The 18294-nt window shown below is 41.4% G+C and overlaps 1 protein-coding gene across 6 annotated transcripts in view; it reads right to left on the bottom strand.

Annotated features, from left to right (window-relative positions):
* SULF1 (sulfatase 1) overlaps positions 1 to 18294 on the bottom strand; it is a 177906-nt gene that overhangs the window by 31167 nt on the left and 128445 nt on the right. For all 6 annotated transcript variants that reach the window (XM_042923558.1, XM_042923557.1, XM_042923560.1 and 3 more), the window contains 5 exons: positions 15289 to 15439; positions 14199 to 14374; positions 12082 to 12210; positions 11754 to 11810; positions 10904 to 11033 (listed from right to left, as the gene is read on the bottom strand). In XM_042923558.1, coding sequence (XP_042779492.1) covers positions 10904 to 11033; positions 11754 to 11810; positions 12082 to 12210; positions 14199 to 14374; positions 15289 to 15439 — 643 coding nt within the window. The remainder of the gene's footprint in view (positions 1 to 10903; positions 11034 to 11753; positions 11811 to 12081; positions 12211 to 14198; positions 14375 to 15288; positions 15440 to 18294) is intronic.

Raw genomic sequence — 18294 nt, 5'->3', positions numbered from 1 at the left:
TAAAATAAATAAAAAATTATTAAATAAAAGATGCTCTTTCCTGAGCCACATAAAATGATCTCACCATACCCTCCTTGTGTACCTGTAACCATACTTTGGATTGCATTTTAATTTCAAGGTGATCTGATGCAAGGTAAAATTTAGTCAAGGGTCCCAGATGGCTTGGCCAGCAGACAAAGGACACTCGTGTACAAAATGGAGTGCGACCCACTGAGATACCACCTCACACCGGTCAGAGTGGCTAAAATGAACAAATTAGGAAACAACAGGTGTTGGCAAGGATGTGAAGAAACGGGAACCCTCTTGCACTGTTGGTGGGGATGCAAACCGGGGCAGCTGCTCTGGAAAACAGTGTGGAGGTTCCTCAAAAAATTAAGAATAGATCTACCCTATGACCCAGCAATAGCACTGCTAGGAATTTACCCAAGGGATACAGGAGTACTGATGCATAGGAGCACTTGTACCCCAATGTTTATAGCAGCACTCTCAACAATAGCCAAATGATGGAAAGAGCCTAAGTGTCCATCAACTGATGAATGGATAAAGAAGATGTGGTTTATGTATACAATGGAGTACTACTTGGTAATGAGAAAGAATGAGATCCTGTCATTTGCAGCAACATGGATGGAACTGGAGGGTATTATTAAGTGAAATAAGTCAGTCAGAGAAGGACAGATATCGTATGTTTTCAGTCATATGTGGATCTTGAGAAACTTAACAGAAGACCATGGGGGAGGGGAAGGTGAAAAAATAGTTACAAAGAGAGAGGGAGGGAGGCAAACCATAGGAGACTCTTAAATACAGAGAAGAAACTGAGGGGGTCGGGGGGGGGGGGGTGGGGGAGAGGGGAAAGCGGGTGATGGACATTGAGGAGGGCACTTGTTGGGATGAGCACTGGGTGTTGTATGTAAGTGATGAACCACGGGAATCTACTCCAAAAACCAAGAGCACACTTTACACCCTGTATGTTAGCCAATTTAACAAGAAATTATATTACAAACAGAAAACAAAACAAACAAACAAAAACCCTACCCCCAAAACCAAATGGAGTGTGACCATTCACAATGGACCAAGGTACAGAGTCATGCTTTGTTTTTTCTTAATGGAGCCATGTGCCCTCAATAAGCGTTGAATTATCGGTGCTGCCTTTGCACTTCTACCCGATAGTCCCCAAATCCCGGGGCCATAGGGCTTGTTCTGTGATTTTGCTTTAGCCCCCATACACTCTTGGTGCTACAGAATTCGGTGATTTTAAGCCACGTCAGGTTACAGTCTTCTTTTGTGGCTTGACCAGCATATCCTGAATGTCCATCATCTCCATCCAGAGAAGCAGGCTCAAGGGACAGGGCAACTCTATTTACAAAGCCATGAAAAGGTGACACAAACAAGCACAGTCAAGGACTAACTAAGTTAGAGATAATTTAACTGAAGAAAAAAAGTGAAGTCAACTTGATCAGGCACACAGGACTTATGTCAGGTCAGTGGTTCTCACACATGGCTGGGCTTTGGGAGTTTCAAAAGCTCCCCTGGTGATTCTAATGTGCAGTTGGGGTTAAGAACAACCGCTTTCAATTTGCGACTGGTTCTTGGACCTCTTTGCAGCTGGAATCCCTGGCAGGGGCAAAAGAGGTCTAAGTAGCTCGGATGGAGGAGCCTTGGGAAGGATATATGCATTTGGGGGCGTGGATATGCAAAGGAAGCTGTGTCTAGAAATGCACTGATGCAATCAGGTCAGAAAATGACTCTAGTTGAACAGAGGTACACTTCCAGCTTGTCTACACTGGCAGGACTATGCGTTCTCTGTAAGAGTAACCAGTTTTCCTTACTTTCTCTCCACAGGTAGTTGACAAGTGATAGAATTTAGTCTTTGCAAATGCTTAGTGGAAAGCTGTGTGTGCCTGTTCTGCCATTCAAGGTGGAGACCAGTGATTTTCAAGCCTGGGTGTGTGGTACTTCCAAACACATCCAGTGAGCTTGAGGAGGTGTCGTGAAGTTCTTGAAAAAAGTTCTCAGAAACAGATATACAATTCCCTTAAGGAATAACGATATGCCCTGTGGAATTTTTGCTGGTGAGAAGTGTCAGCAAAATCAATGATAACCTTTTATAGCTCCAGAAAGTTTGGTGATCAGTGATACTAGAGTGTCAGTCTAGATCTGTATTTGTCTTAAATGCAAGTGGTTTAAGACTTATCCATCTATCTGGGTAACCTCTAACTCAAGCATTCAAAAACTAAGAGTTTACTGCTTAATTCCAAGGGTAGCAAAAGAAGAGGCCAGTGTTCTACAGCCTAGTAGAAGCTTAAGAAATACTCTGTTTTCTCCCAGACAGGAAAACATGGTTGTCTTTATTCTTGTCTGGTCTTGTGTCTTTTGTGGTTCGAATTTATACGAATTTTGGTACACATACTAATTTTTAAAACACGTAACTGCAGTGAAAACCTTCCTTAGTTTTGTAACCATAACGCACTAAAAAAACAAAATTCTGCCTTTTTCTTGGCCTTGAAGAGCTGAGTGTACAGAACAGAAAGTGTAGGTAGAATTTTTAGTGATTTGGTCTATTTGGAATCTAACCGGCATTTTCCCATTAGCCAAATTCCTTGCTAATGTCCCATGGATCAGAGGTGAAGGGAAGGGGTGTTTCTTTCCTGAGAGATGAATTTAACCAAACCTGAGGTCTGGTACCATCCTGGGCACTGGTGACATATCACACAAATCAAATATGCACACATATATGTATGCATATATGCATATATGTATGTATGTATGTATGCTTCTGTACACACATGCACACACGTACCCACATATACTAAAGGTATACATCCACCTACACACATTCTTGTATAAAACAAGGGCCACAGTGAAAAATGCCAACGCTTTTCTATACCATGAACCCTTTGAACAAGCCATAGACCCTATCAGATGGAGTAATTAGCTAGAGGCTTTCAAACTCTTCTTAGTGGCAAGCCTACTAGCAATTTTAATGAAATGTAATTACCACATATTTGCCACAGTCATTTTAGTGTTCGATATCATGATAATTTTTACAGCTGAGCAATAAATCCTTGAATAACCGCCACCACCGTGGTCATCATTGAGAGTTTATAGAGGGAGGCGAGGGAAGAGAACTTTCAGAGAATTGCTCTGAAACTCACACCACCAGTCACTTAAGCGCTCGAAACAATGAGGAGACGGTTTCGCAGTGCAGAAGAGCTTCCGGAATCAGAAGGAAGCACGAACTCAGGGAGGCATCTGCTAACGGGACACGGAGTCAGCCTCAGAAACGAGCTTTGTGAAAGACCCGCCCGTGCAGACATACAGACATCAAACTGTCTCCCTTTTGTCTACTCTCTTGAAGTTTATCAGTAAATCAGTTAACTGCCAAAGCCGATGGTCTCCACCTTCCCTGACCACTCACCCCTTCTGTAAATTCCTTTGCCACTTTGTCAGACCTCGTTTCAACATTTTTCTTGACTCTCTGGCTCCATCTGTGCCAATCATTTAACATACATTCATCGCACAACTATTTCTGCAGACGTTCTGCTGATGAGGGGCTAGATAAAACCATGTAAATAATTTTGTAGGTTATTCTGATTTCATTTTACCCTTTCCAGCCACACTGGAATTTGGAATTAAAGGCAGGGACCATGTCTCATACTCCTGAGTTATTCCCTGAAGTTAGCATCAAATCACTTTGTTTAGTAATTATGTCTTAGTATATTTTGATTGATTATATATACTTATATATAAATAACACATAACGAAGAGAAGACTGGCTATTTGGTGTAAGGATTCAGGCGTGGGGCAGCTAGTTTGGTGGAATCAAATCTAATGAGAAATATGCTAAAATGCCATTCAAACAATTCCCTTCAACACTGTCTTTGTCACCATCATTGTCATCATTAGGGAACTCTTACTTGCTGCCAGGTACTTGTCTAGAACACTTTATATATAAATTATCCACTTAATCGTTACGACAACCTAAAGCGCTACCATAATTCGTTCACTGGACTAGGATTCTGTAGTAGTGAAGATCACCTATATTCCACCTGGGACTTGGGAATGGCATTTTGTACCCATATTGATGTGACACAGTGGCAAAAGTCTGGACTTTCAGGCCAGAAAAGTCTGGATTTGAATATCAGCGTTATCACATTGCTTATGTGTCCTTGAGCAAGTCAGCTACACACTGTAAGCTCCATGAGCATTAGAACTCACTCACGCGCAAGAACTCAGTACATGGTAGGCACTCAACAAAGGTAGTTGGTGTTGTTGTTATTATTATTATTAGTTCCCAACCCACCCCCGCCCCTGCCACGTAAGTTTATTACCTAAAGAATTTGGTCTTAGGCAAACTGCATGGAAGGTAGACATTTTCAATGGAGATAAGTATTGGGTTAGGGATGGGGAGACCTCGATTTTAATTTTCTTTCGCTGCTAACTCTATGGCCGTGAGCAAATTACAGAATCTCTTTGTTCTTCCAGATTCCACATCTGGCAAAATAATACTTGCTCCTCCTGGCCTCAAGGATATGTCATGAGAATAAATTGTTTTTGGAGTTCTCAAAAAACGATGCGCCGTATAAATCCAGAGCAATACTATTATAATTGACCTTTAACAATGGTTAGCCAATCCTTGGGCAAGTTCATGTTTTCTGCTTGTAAATTATATATAATACAGTAATTATTATTTAGTGGGGAGACTGTGGCTTTGAATCACACAGATCTTGGTTTGAACTCAGACTTGTCACACTTCCAGCTGGGTGACTTTGGTCAAGTTACTTTCCCATCTGAGCTTTCGTCTCCTTATATTTAAAATGAGCCTGAGATCTCTACTATAGTATAATTTTCAGGTATAAAATGTTTTGTGTAAATGCCTAGCATAATATGAGATGAAGACAGAACTCTGCTTACTTCCTTTTCCTGATGTAACTACTAGATAATCATGATACTTTCTACATTTCCAACGGCATATATTTCTCAGACTGGTCAAGAATGTTCTATATTCTTATTTATGCCCATTTATGCCCATTTTCATGAGTAAGAAATAAAAATTTTGGCTACAACTTTTTCGAAGGTACACTGCAATGAAAACTTCACACACATACACACACACACAAACACACACACACACGGATTAGTTCCCCATTATTATATGCCTTATTATGTGGATTTGGTCATAACGCAGGTCAAATCGTGTTCTCTGAAATGTAACAACCATACAGTAATTTTCAGATAACCTGATTATCCTTTAGGCCAGTACCAACATCATGAAAAACAGTTACCTGCATGTGGACGTGTGTTTAGAATTTTTGTCTCAACACCGGGAATATAAAAACACCATATAAACATCCTTGATGAAGTTATCACTTAGCTGAAGCCACTGTCCAATTTTCTCACAAACATGAACTAGAGTTACTCGTGCTGAGGAGTTTCCTCCTCTTTTCTTTGAGACGGGCTGAGAGGGGATGAAGGAGGGAAAGTGGAAAGGAAAGAGAGGCAGAAGAAGTTTCCTCCTTTAGATTCTAATCTGGATGATCGTATGCTGAAGTCCGTAATGATATGTTGGAGGAAATATTGTTCTTGCAGTTTGGGGAAAGTAAAGTTGGTAAACTGACCTTGGCCAACAAGTGATAGCCAGTATTTATTGAGTGCTTATTATGTGCCAGGTACCGGTTCGAATGCTTACTACACTTAACTCATATAATCTTTATAGTAACCTCCCCATATAATCTTTACCAGTATTATGTCCGTTTTCGAGATGAAGAAACTAAGGCAGAGTTAGGTTAAGTGACAAAGCAAGCATGGAGTCAGGATGCAATCCCAGTTGAGTAGGACCCTAGTGAAAGAAGAATGGTTTGGGCAGAATGTGAGGCTTCCGGTGAGGCTCAACTGAGGAAATGGCATTGGGGAAGGTAGACGAGAATGTTATGTTTAAGAGACGGGGAGGAGGGGTTCCTGACCAGAGTGAGGCCGCGTTAGGGAGCAGTGGGGAACAAGAGCATACATTAAATTGGGTGTGGACACATTAGGTAGGTTATAAGTAAAATGTCCTTATGTTTGTCTTTTTCTGACTTGTTTGGAACATCATTAAATATGGTTTGACATTTAAGCCTGTGGTTTGTATTTTGAAAACTGCACCAAAGCCAAACCATTTAGACACACAATTCGGACACGTCCTTCAGTGCAGGTTGAAGAGGGGAGGTGGCCAGGTTTAGAGGCTGGGCCGTCCATAACGAGCCCTGAGCACACAAATGTTCAGCCAGAGGGTGGCACTGGGGCTTGGTCCTTCTGGCCTGTCCCTCCAGAATTAGGAGCTCCAGGGGGAGGTGTCTATGAGCTGAGATTTTAACCAGGACTCAGTGAGTTTCTGGAAACAGGCTGTCAGTTTCTGGCAAAAGAACCAGATCTTACTGGTAAATGCCTTTTATTCCTGCTCTGCAGCTGGTCACAGAGGGTCGAGGGCTCTACGGCCAGAGGGATAATTTTGGGGATGAGAACACAGATCCTGGAGTTAAACCAGTACATTCAACCAGCGACAGTCTGATTTCTCAAACAGTATCAGCTTGCTTGATCTGGGGTTCTTTCATAATTTTAAACAAATCTTTGATTTCATACTGATACAATAGTAGAGAGGCAAACAAAATTGCAAAGTTGCTGGAGTTTAACAACTCACAAAGGATATGAAATGTGCTTTATCAAAAAAAAAAAAAAAAAAGAAAAGAAACCTGTTTTTTTCCAAATGACAGAATCTATGATGTGCAGTTCAAAATTGAATGCCCAGGGATTTTCTCTTTTATGTAACTCCTATTTAAGGAGTCAATCACTGTACCTAGAAGAAGCAAAAACCAGTAACGCTTACCTGACGTGAGTGATTCTCAACCCTGGCTATTCATAGGAATCACCCAGGCGCTTGAAAAAAAATCACTGATGTCTGGGTCTCATCCCCAGAAGGTCTGTTTTACTTCGTCTGGAGTGAAGCTTGAACATTAGCTTTTGTAAAGCTGCCTAAGTGATTCTAGTGTGCAGTCCTGCTTGGTAACCACTTCCCTAGATGCTGTGAGTGGGTCCCAAACCCGCGGCTTCAGCCAGGCAAGTGCCACATACAATTTCAAGAGAGTATCTACTCTGTTACATTTTTGTAGAGGCACCATGCTCTGGGGAAGAAAGGATTGAACGTGAAGTACAGAGTCGCAGGTCTGACTTCGGGTTTGTAGCTGAAGTTTTCCGGACCTAAATTTCCTTATGAGGAAAAGGATCTCATTCAACTGGAAGATTTCTAAGACTCTTTCCAACTTTCACATTCTCGGACTCTAGACCTCTGGTTCTTAACTTTGTTAACAAATACAGATGCCTTGGCGTCACCTCTAGACATGTTAATCTGATTGGTCTAGGGGGAGGCTATAAGTCGGTATTTTCAAAAGCTGCCCAGGTGATTCTAGGGTGCAGGTAGAATTGAGCATCATTGATGTGTGGTCTTTGTTGAGCCAAAGTCTTTTCAGATAGAAGTTGAGATTTGCATGTGTGTGTGTGTGTGTGTGTGTGTGCAGTGTATCATACGTAAATCTGTACATAATGTGCTTGGGGGTGTAATGCTAGCTGAGAGGGTGGTGGGGATTCATACTCAGTCTCATATTAATTCAGGAACACAGAAGAAATGCAAACACATATGTCCACACTGCCTTAATTAGTCCCTGCTGGTTGCTCTGTTCACAAAGTGAAGAAGTATTGCCAAATGTCTGGGATTCCAGCCCATTTTAATTCTCTGTTGGCTTCATAGGAATGAAAACAGCAGGTAAGATGGCCTGGAACAGTAATAGCACCCAATATTCACACATTGCCTTATAGTTCATCTAGGACTTTACATATATGATATCACTGGATTCTTACAAGCCTGAGATTAATTTTCCTCACTTTAGGGATAGACAACCTGAGACTCTTAAGAATCTTGTCCCCAAACACACATCTAAAAAGTAGTGGATGCCAATATTCTAACCCAAACTTTTTGATGTCATATTTCTCTTTCTTTCATTTACCTGCTTCATGCATTCACATGACTCTGACAAACAATCCTCAGGTGACCAGGCATGGGGGTGTAGTGGGACAGGGGAAATTCGTGCTCTCTTTGTGGGGGAAAAGTGAAGAGAATGGGGCCGAGAGCATGGGTTTTTCCTTTATATCCCAAACAGAATCAAACCAAAGAGAAGACTGTGTTGTCTTTTGAATGCAGGCAGTTAACCTTGGTCAGAGAAAAAGACACAGGGCACAGGCCAGGAGTGAAATCAATGTCAAGAGAAGAGATTCCTAGCAAGTTAGTTCTGGCCTCAACTGATGCCTTGATCCAGATCAATACAATCTCATTATTCCGGACTTTTTCTTCCCTTTCTATCATCACTGATATTGTAACTAAAAAGAAAATCTTCAAAGTAGCCAGATAGAAAAAGCAAAAGGCCAAAATATAAAGATTCTGTAGAACACAGTAGAGCAACTGGGCTTGACCCACAGATTCGAGAACTGTCTGGAAGAGGCTTGAGATTTTCCAGAAGTTCTCAGATTCTTAAGCCATTGTGTGAGCGTCACCTATAGAAAGAAATCATCATCTGGGGTATAGTGTAATTCTCCGTTCTCATAATTCAGGCACTTCTGAAAGAAATTGTTGCTAACATTTTCATATATTCATGTGATATAATCTAAATTCAGACTGATGCACATAGAAATCAAGCAGCAGAGGAAAATCCCAGGGAACTAGATATTTAAGCATTTAGTGGGGGCAAAACAAGTTTAGAAAAATATGAAAAAGCAAAGTGAAGTTTTTAACATAGTTAGCATTCAGCACAAGAGTGGAGAACTCATGCCAAAGTGCCATAATCCAGTTATACTACATTTGCCCTTTAGGACATGTATTAAAATTTCAGGGCAAGCCATATGGTGAGGTTTGCAAAATTGTGTACTGAAAGGTAGGCAGTGTACCTTATTCTCAGTCGGCTATCATGCTTGCAGCTTAGAGGGCTAAAATAGTAACAAAAATCACCAATTTGCATGAGATATATTTAACACTGAACATTTCCAACTCCCGAATACAGGTAAATTAGTCTACTGAGGCTGGCTCCTAAAAATCATTTCAGAGCTACAAAACAATTCTGAGGTTTTAGTCATAATAATACTTAGAGCTTCCTTAAGAAGGATTTGAAGACATCAGATGAAAATATAATGAATAAGTCTAAGCTTCTCCGCTAAACACTTGAAAATAAAGACTGGAGTACCCTGAAGGCCTGGTTTCATCCCTTCCTTCAACAACCTCCCCCCACCGCCCCATCTTTTTCTATTTCCGGGGAATCCCTGAGCACAAAAAGGCATGAGGAAATGCAGAATGTATGAAGACCAAGTTGTTTATTGTGAATGTCTGTTCAATAAGCTAGATGCCATATCACACGTACAAATGTATGATGCCTTACATTTATGAGGCCATTTCAATAACGGGACTATCAATTTCATATGCCTGATATCTTGAACTGGTATTGGCTAGCTGTATGGATATCTAGAGGTCAGATAAGTTGAAAAGAAAAAAAAGACTCACCAAAGATCTGAACTTCTCTCTGCCTAGTTCATGTAACTTACCTTGGAAGGCAGCAAGCGGCCGCTGCTTTTGAATCCTACACCTCATTTGGATCCCGGCTCTGCACTCACTGGCTGCCCGTTTGTAAATGGGGACAACGATGCCTCCCTCTCCGGATGAATATGAGGATTAAACTGAGCTAATACATAGAAAATTCCATATACAGTGCTTTACATAAGACACGAGTAATAAATATTAGTTTTCACTTTCCTTCCATTCTGTTCTATGTTGGAATGACTTAGGCAGAAATTCAGTTCCTCTCTCATGATGACACAATACCTCTTTTAGGTAGCATTGGTGTTGATCAAGAGTGTTTAAAATAGTTTGTGTGAAGGGCGCCCGGGTGGGCTCAGGAGGTTAAGCCTCCTACTGTTGATTTCGGCTCAGGTCATGATCTCAGTTTGTGAGATCGAGCCTTGCATCAGGCTTTGCACTGACAGCGTGGAGCCTGCTTGGGATTGTCTCTCTCCGTCTCTCTCTGCGCTTCTCCAGAGCTCAACCTCTCTCTCTCTCTTGCAAAATAAATAAACATTTAAAAAAATAGCTTGTGTTCATATGTTCTCACTTTCCTTAGAAACAGGTCTGTTTAATTCATTACATGGTATTTCTTTAGTTCTTATTGATAATAGTGGATGTTCTGGGTAGCCCTGAATTCTACAGTAATACTTCGATTAATAAAGAGGATTCATTCTAATGGAATAGTTGATGTCAGATACTTTGTGAGCAGAGGTAGAAATGATAAACAAACACAATATGTCTTCCCTTTTCATTCCCCAATCTTGGTCCTAGATTCTGTCCTCCTCTGTAGGTTGGATGACATCTGACTTCAGTACAGGATGGGAAGACCCCATCGTGTCTCTTGGCTGGTTCACTGTCCAGAGGCTCAGCATCTGCCCATGATCTTGACTAAGTAGACTTCTTGATAACCAGTTAACAGGAACCCAAGTGGTGTTGGCTTCTCCTCAAATGGAACCGAGTTTCTGAACTTTCTAGCCTGGCTAACCATTTCACATGTCTGATATGTTGAACTGGTGTTGGCTAGTCAGGTGGATATCTCGTACTCTCCGAGGGCACCGTGTTTTTTCACTGGAGGGAGCCAAGCTGTGAAGAGGAGGCCCAGCTTAGACCAGTTAGATAATCCCAGTCACAGGAGAGCTGTCACAGTGAGCACGGCATGAGCATAATGAAAAGCTCATTTATCCTAAATGTACATTGTTTCATACGTTGCAAATTTTAAATTAGAAATAAAGACGGATGTGACTTGTGGTGAAGACAAGCTGTGTCACTCACCTGCCCAGGCTGTTCACAGGCTGTCTGGTACCTGGCCTGCTGGCACAATTCCTTGACCCTCTCATATTTGGGCAAGTGATTTGACTGTTGGATATTCTTGCTGGATTCTTCTTTCTTACGTAGAAATTTCCTTTGACAGAAAAGAAAAAGTTTCTAATGTGAGAAACGATCTGCATTATCTTCCTAGCATCATGTGCCTTTTTTACTTTTCTCCCCTGTGACATGACTACACATTCTTCAAATGGCATGACATAGATGTTAGAATCTGGCTCATGGGAGTTCGGCATTTGCCGAGTCCTTTGTGAAGATTATAGGCCGGGCACTAATGAAGAACATTCTCTCCGCAAAGCGTTAATTTCAAAACTCTGGGCATAAGTGTTTAGCTGTACAGTTATATAAATGCTTTTCTCTCAATGTAGGTATGGAAAAAAACAAGACAATGGGATCATGAACCAAAAGGGGAATTCCAGAAGAGACTCTGGAAATTAAAGTCTCATATATTTAAAGCCAGGAGAGGCACCTAAGGAAAGGAAAGAGAAAGGTGAGGGCCAGGCGGACTTGGGAAGGAGGGCTGAGAAAGTCAATCGACTGGTCTGATTAGGAGCCAAGGCTGAGAAATGCAACCATAAGTGCTTTGGTCTCATCTTGTGAGAATTTATGTTTTACAGTCTGATGCAACAATCATGATGGTGCTGGCCAGTGGAGAATGAGTAGCAAACCATTCAATCTTGTGACTGGGCTTACGAAATCTGCATGCTTAGTAAACCGGAATAAGGGCGAAAAAATACCCAGCAGGGAGAGCTGCCCACTAGGACTGGTTCCCAGAAGCACCCCAGGAACCAATAATTACCCTCTTTCCACGAGGAATGTATCACGCCAAATTCTGGCTTTCTTGTTTGTTCGAAACCTGAAAGCAAAATAATAATATTTACTGTTGGCATCTGGACGTTTTTCCAAACGATTCTGCACTAACAGTTTATTTAAAGAAACACCTCTCACTTCCCACAGACCACGACTGCATCTCTATCAATATGCTATTCACAAACAGCAGGGAAATTCTCAGCTCGGGGCGGTTCTCCTGGGCAAAGCCTTATTTTGCCTCCACTTCTTAACAGCTGCTGGCTGGCTCTAGGCGCCCATGAGCTTGGGGCTGGCTGATGGAAAGCAAATTGACGCACCTGTTACCTGGCTTTTCCGGGTCCAGAAGTTTGAGGACGGACTTGCCATCCACATCGGGAGGCGTGTCGAGCCCGGCGATGTCCAGGATCGTAGGGGCCAGGTCGATGTTGAGAACGATCTGTGGGACTCTGCAAAGGGACAGATGGTTACGCCCCGTACCAAACACCTGTGGCAGTGGCACTTAGGGCCACTTTCTCCACACCGAGATGCACTGGTTTTTGGTCTTCTCTCCCTCTAGCATGGTCTTTCACGCATAAAACCTTTTAACTTGGTTCGGACAATTCCCAAAGTTTCAAATGAGCTGAAGAGACATAATAACATTCTTCAAAGAAAGCCTTCTGCTGTCATCACCTTCTCCCTTCTCCCAGGATGTAGTGCAATGTGGCGGCAGAAGAGGCACGCAGGTGAGATTCAGGATATCTGGTTTCTGGGCCCCAATGCCGCTGCAGAATCGGGAACTCTGCGAGAGGCACTTAATTCTATCTGCCAAGTTTCCTACTTGTTAGATCAGGAGTCCGGGCTAGATGCTCCTTAAGGCCATTCCAGATTTCGAATTCTACTTGCATTCTTTTCTTTTATTCTTTCCGTAAGTGTTTCATGTACATTATCTTATTTTACACAGAACATTCTGATGTGACCAGCAGGACGTGTAAAACCCATTTTAAGATGGGAAAATAGAGATGTAGAGGGGTGCAGAAATAGAACTTCACTCCTTGAAGATGTTTTTCTTCTAAATGAAAACCATGTTTCTTAAAATGTTATATTCTTTAAAAATTTTTCTTTATTAATAATTGAAAAAAAAATGCTAAAAGTCAGGGGCTAGGGGTACCTGGGTGGCTTAGTTGGTTAAGTGACTGACTTTTTTTTTTTTTTTTTTTTTTTTAATTTTTTTTTCAACGTTTTTAGTTTATTTTTGGGACAGAGAGAGACAGAGCATGAACGGGGGAGGGGCAGAGAGAGAGGGAGACACAGAATCAGAAACAGGCTCCAGGCTCCGAGCCATCAGCCCAGAGCCTGACGCGGGGCTCGAACTCACAGACCGCGAGATCGTGACCTGGCTGAAGTCGGACGCTTAACCGACTGCGCCACCCAGGCGCCCCAAGTGACTGACTTTTGATTTCGACTCAGGTCATGATCTCACAGTTGGTTTAAAAAAATTTTTTTTTTCAAAATTTATTTATTTTTGAGAGACAGAGACAGAGTATGAGCAGGGGAGGGGCAGAGAGAGAGGGAGACAGAATTTGAAGCAGGCTCCAGGCTCTGAGCTGTCAGCACAGAGCCCGACACAGGGCTTGAACTCATGAACAATAAGATCATGACCTGAGCCAAAGTTGGATGCTTAACCGACTGAGACACCCAGAGGACACCCCCCCCCCAACCCCTATTTGAGTTTACTTATTTATTTTGAGAGAGACAAGACAGCGTGAATGGGGTGGGACAGAGAGAGGGAGGGACAGAGAGAATCCGAAGCAGGCTCCGTGCTGTCAGCACAGAGCCTGGCTCGGGGCTTGAGCCCACGAAACTGTGAAATCATGACCTGAGCTGAAACCAAGAACCAGACGCTTAACTGACTAGCCACCCAGGCACCCCAGTCACACAGTTTTGTAAGATCAAGCCCTGACTCAGGCTCTGTGCTGAGAGCGTGGAGCCTGCTTGGGATTCTCTCTCTCTGCCCCTCCCCCCACTCACATTCTCTCTGTTTCTCTCAAAATAAATAAATAAACTTAAAAAAAAAAAGGCAGGCAGTGGTTATTGTTATTATTTTTTAAAGACAGTGTATCTCTGATTCAAAGAAGGTATAGGTGGTGTCCCTAAAGACCACATTTTGTGTCTGTGTACACAGCCCATATGACATGGATTCTGGTCTATGTGACAGAAATAAACATTGGTAGTTAATTTTCCTTTCTCTTTAAAGGTAGTTAATTTTCCTTTCTCTTAGTTCATTTAACACGTTGTAGGGGGAAAAAGGTTTTCATTTTCTGAATTACCAACCTACGCACACCCTTTTCTGTTTTGGATGAAAAGAAACCAGACACTGAGATTGGCGACCGAATTCGCTCAGATATACACGAGCCACGACAGCTCAGCTGAACGTTGCAAGCAGAGAAATACGTACATTGATCCTGGCTCTACGCTCGGACCGCGAATAAAGAAAGGCACACGGATATCAAAGTCATATGGCATGGACTTCCCCTTGACCAGTCCAAACTGCCCAATATGGTAACCGTGGTCAGCCGTGTAAATGATGTAAGTGTTCTCCAGCTCCCCCGTTTCCACAAGCATATTATACAACTGAAATACAACAGAGACGAGATGTGCAAGATGACGATAGTGTTGCCATGATTTCTCCCCAATTTTTTCCCCATTAATTTTTAAAGGCAAGAGTTCTTTTAACAAGACCAAGAAACACGATCACTACCTACATTTTCAAGTTGCTTACAATTCTGGAGGGAAGAAGTCCAATGATAGAGTTGACATGTAACTTTTTGAATCTGGCACATTCTTCCTAAAGATTTTGTGCTCCTGTTTTTCAAAAGAAACCCTCCACAAAACAGCCTCTACCACCTCACATCAGTTTTACGTTGAAAAATCCATTGTTGATTTTTTTCGTCACTCTTATATGGCTATCAAGGGTTAAAAACAGCCTGCTTCTGGGCCTGATCCAACTAGATCCAGCCTGTAGACAAGTTTTATTCGGCTTCTGTTAATTTTTTAAAATTCAGGAAATTTCACATAAAATGTTTGCATTTCTGGTTTCCTTAAAAAAAGTCAGAAGACCTCATGATACGGGATCTACCTTTCTACATGGCGAAAATTAGCTGGAGCTGGGTGGTTGCTTCCTGTTATAGATGGGGACACTTAAAGTTCACCATAATCCCCACCATTCCCTATTGTTTCATACGAGACCAGCTTTAGGTATTTACATTATTTGCTTAATTCTTGAGGGTATTTGTGAGTGTAGCCCTTGATTTATGGTGTTTTGATTTTTGTCTCGTCTTTGCCACTGGCTCCAAAGGCAGTGTGGCCTGGAGAGTTAACAGAAGGGGTCAAGATAAGGGAGGGTAGATAAAATCACTGAACACTTATGCATACTCTCTCTCTCTCTCTCAAAAACAACAATGAAACAAAAACAGAATTGGCAAGAATGGGTCCGCACAAAGGCAGCTGGACCAAAATCTGTCACCGAGGCAAACTGGTATGCTTACCCTTTCCACAGAATCATCTACGGACATCAAAGTCTGAAGCCTTTTGCGATGTAGAACGTTTGTAAATTCCATGTGGATGGGCAGCATGGGCCCCGTGTACTGCATAATCCAGTGCTTATCCATATTTGGTGCATAGTTGTAACTAGGGGTTCTGAAAATATCCAGAGAGAATTCTTACTATACATATTTTTAGTCATTTGGAGAAATATTTCAAGTTAAAGGTTGTAAAACAATCATTTCGGAAAGGTCATTTACACATTGCTAAAGTATTTTTTTTCTCCCATGTACCTTCTATGTTTATAGGAAAAACTAAAATCTTCACCACCCCAAACAGCACACATCCTCTAAAGGCATGTGCATTCAACCTTATAAAACCAAGAGCGGTAGCTAAAAAAGTAATTAGTGTAAGTTCATTTGGATTCATCGAATAAAATGTGTAAAAACACATCAAGATGATCATGGTATTGTAATATCTACAGATAAAACTCAGTAATACAGAAGGGAAAGTTTTCATGGTGATATTAAGTCGTAAACTTTCATTGCTAATTGGGCTATTAGATATAGTCACAAATATGTGTAATAATAATCATAATTTCAATATATCTTTTCTCTTGAGTTTACTGGGCTGTTTTATTGATTACTTATATATCTAGTCTCTATGAGTTTTTCCCCTTCCTATATATAGGATACATAGGTTATATATAGATACTATTAATTTAATTGGATTTGCTGGAATTATAACCAATTCTACGCCCGCAATATACATGCTGATCAATAAAGCTATTCTTTTAATAGACAAATCAATATCGGTGCAGAGCCCAATTTTTCTTAACTACAGGGTGGTGGGTCCTATTACTTTCAAACATCTTGGTTCAAGCTTCTATTTAATTTATTGCAGACACCCAAGTGGTGTCCCACACATTCCATTGGGGACCCACAAAATGTCCCCTTCCTTTTGATATCATCTAACCCAAATCTCTTGACCATTAGATGCTGCCACCTCATATTCCCAAAGTACATATCTATACTAGAGTAATTCTCCCACTGAGAATTACTCGTGTATATTTTACCTCTGCCAGACTACAATGTACTTGAACTTTCTCCTTAGATGTTATTAAGCATGCAAAAGTTGTTTAATATTAAAAACTTAGTATTTACCATGTGTTGGGTTTTGAGTTGTTTTGTACACCTTAACTGATTCAATTATCTCTGTTGTTCTTAGAAATAGGTTTATCTGGGGCACCTGGGTGGCTCAGTCGGTTAAGCGTCCGACTTCGGCCTCAGAGCATGATCTCACGGTTCGTGGGTTCGAGCCCCGCATCGGGCTCTATGCTGACAGCTCAGAGCCTGGAACCTGCTTTGGTTTCTGTGTCTCCCTCGCTCTCAGCCCCTCCCCCACTCGCGCTCTGTCTCCCTCTGTCTCAAAAATAAACACGAAAAAAAAATTAAAAAAAAAAGAAAGAAGTAGGTTTATCATTCCTATTTTACAGTTGAGAAAACTGAGGCCTAGCAAAGTTAAACAATTTCCTCAGATTAACAAAGTCATCAGGTGGTAGATCCCGGACTCCATTCCAGAGCCCATTTACTCTAACAAAATGAAAGAAAAAATGAAGTGCGGGGTGCTTTCTATATCTGAGACTGCTTTTCTATGAACCCCAACTTTACAAGTAACTGGTCTCACAGAACAAGTAACCATCTATGTTGGTTGAGAAAGCTGGTAGCCACTGTCCACTGAGGGGAGGATCCTCTCAGTGAAAAATTGTGGATGATGACAAATGAAGATGACCCTCTGCCATCATTTACATTATAAAGCCAGAGAAACAGTCGCTGCAAGCCAGGCGAATTCAGGGATATTGACATGTACCCTTCTGGTTTGTTGTGATATCAATTTCCCTTGGGGTAAACCTGGAGTTTCTGGGATACATACTTGTATACTGAGCTATATAAATGCTGCCTGTTATTATACATTTTCTTCTGCCGGTGGATTTACAGAACTTCTCTTTCGATAGTTGAAAACATCGTTTTGGTACCACAGACCTTCTTGGCACAAAAAATTACCCTGATGATCAGTACGGATGCTGGTTAACTAGCAGAACTACGACAGCACAAATACCAATATAACACTGAACACAGAAGGCACTGTACCTAAAATTGTATAAATTGTGCTCAGTAGTTAGTGTAAGTCAACTCCTTTTTTAAAGGGACAGATTTGCAGAGTAGAAAAAGCAGGTGTGGTTCAATTTGCTCATCTGTAAATGGAGATAATAGTACCTTTCCTCAAAAGCTCTTTTGAGAAATAAATCTATCTATCTATCTATCTATCTATCTATCTCTACATCACTTAAAAGTGCCTAGTACAGAGGCACATGAGTTTCCTACATAAACCAATAAATAAATACATTCTATATAAGTGTCTGGGTTGAGAAAATCCTGTCGCGTTAAAAACCAGACAAGCTCTTCAGGTATCGCCCGCCATTCTTTTTAAGAGAAACTTTCCATATAAGCTTTCTTCTGCTTCCCCAATAAATGACTCATGAACCACTTGGTCCCATTTTTTTTTTGGCCTGAAAGGGTTCCTCATATCTAAAAGTGAACACAGGCAGGATCAGCCTGTCGCATCTCAGGAGCTTGTGCAGTAGGAAGGAATGTAAGCCCTGTTTCTTATTCTTCACGCGGCATGTTGTGGTACAAACAGGATTAGATTGAGAGGCTGAGGAGGAGGAGAGGGGAGGCTTCTAAACCCCATAGGAAAAGGATTTTCACCCGTGGGGGTAGCTCGAGGTCAGAGAAATATAGCAAGTGGGTCATGAAAGGTCCCCTAACCATTTACTGATACGTGCCCTGAAAAAGAATACGGCTATAAAAGATTACACAGGCTTCTTTGTAATACCTAAACATCTTCCTCTTACTGCCTTTGATGTTGGTTTGCCTTAATTTTAAAATAAATCGAGTTGACTTTTTTAAAACCACAAAACCTCAACACAAATAAAAACTACAATAGGGAAC

This window comes from Panthera leo, chromosome F2 (genome assembly GCF_018350215.1).
Source record: "Panthera leo isolate Ple1 chromosome F2, P.leo_Ple1_pat1.1, whole genome shotgun sequence".
Lineage (NCBI taxonomy): Eukaryota > Metazoa > Chordata > Mammalia > Carnivora > Felidae > Panthera > Panthera leo.
The sequence above is the reverse complement of the archived record's forward strand: the minus strand, read 5'-3'. Positions and strand labels throughout refer to the sequence as shown.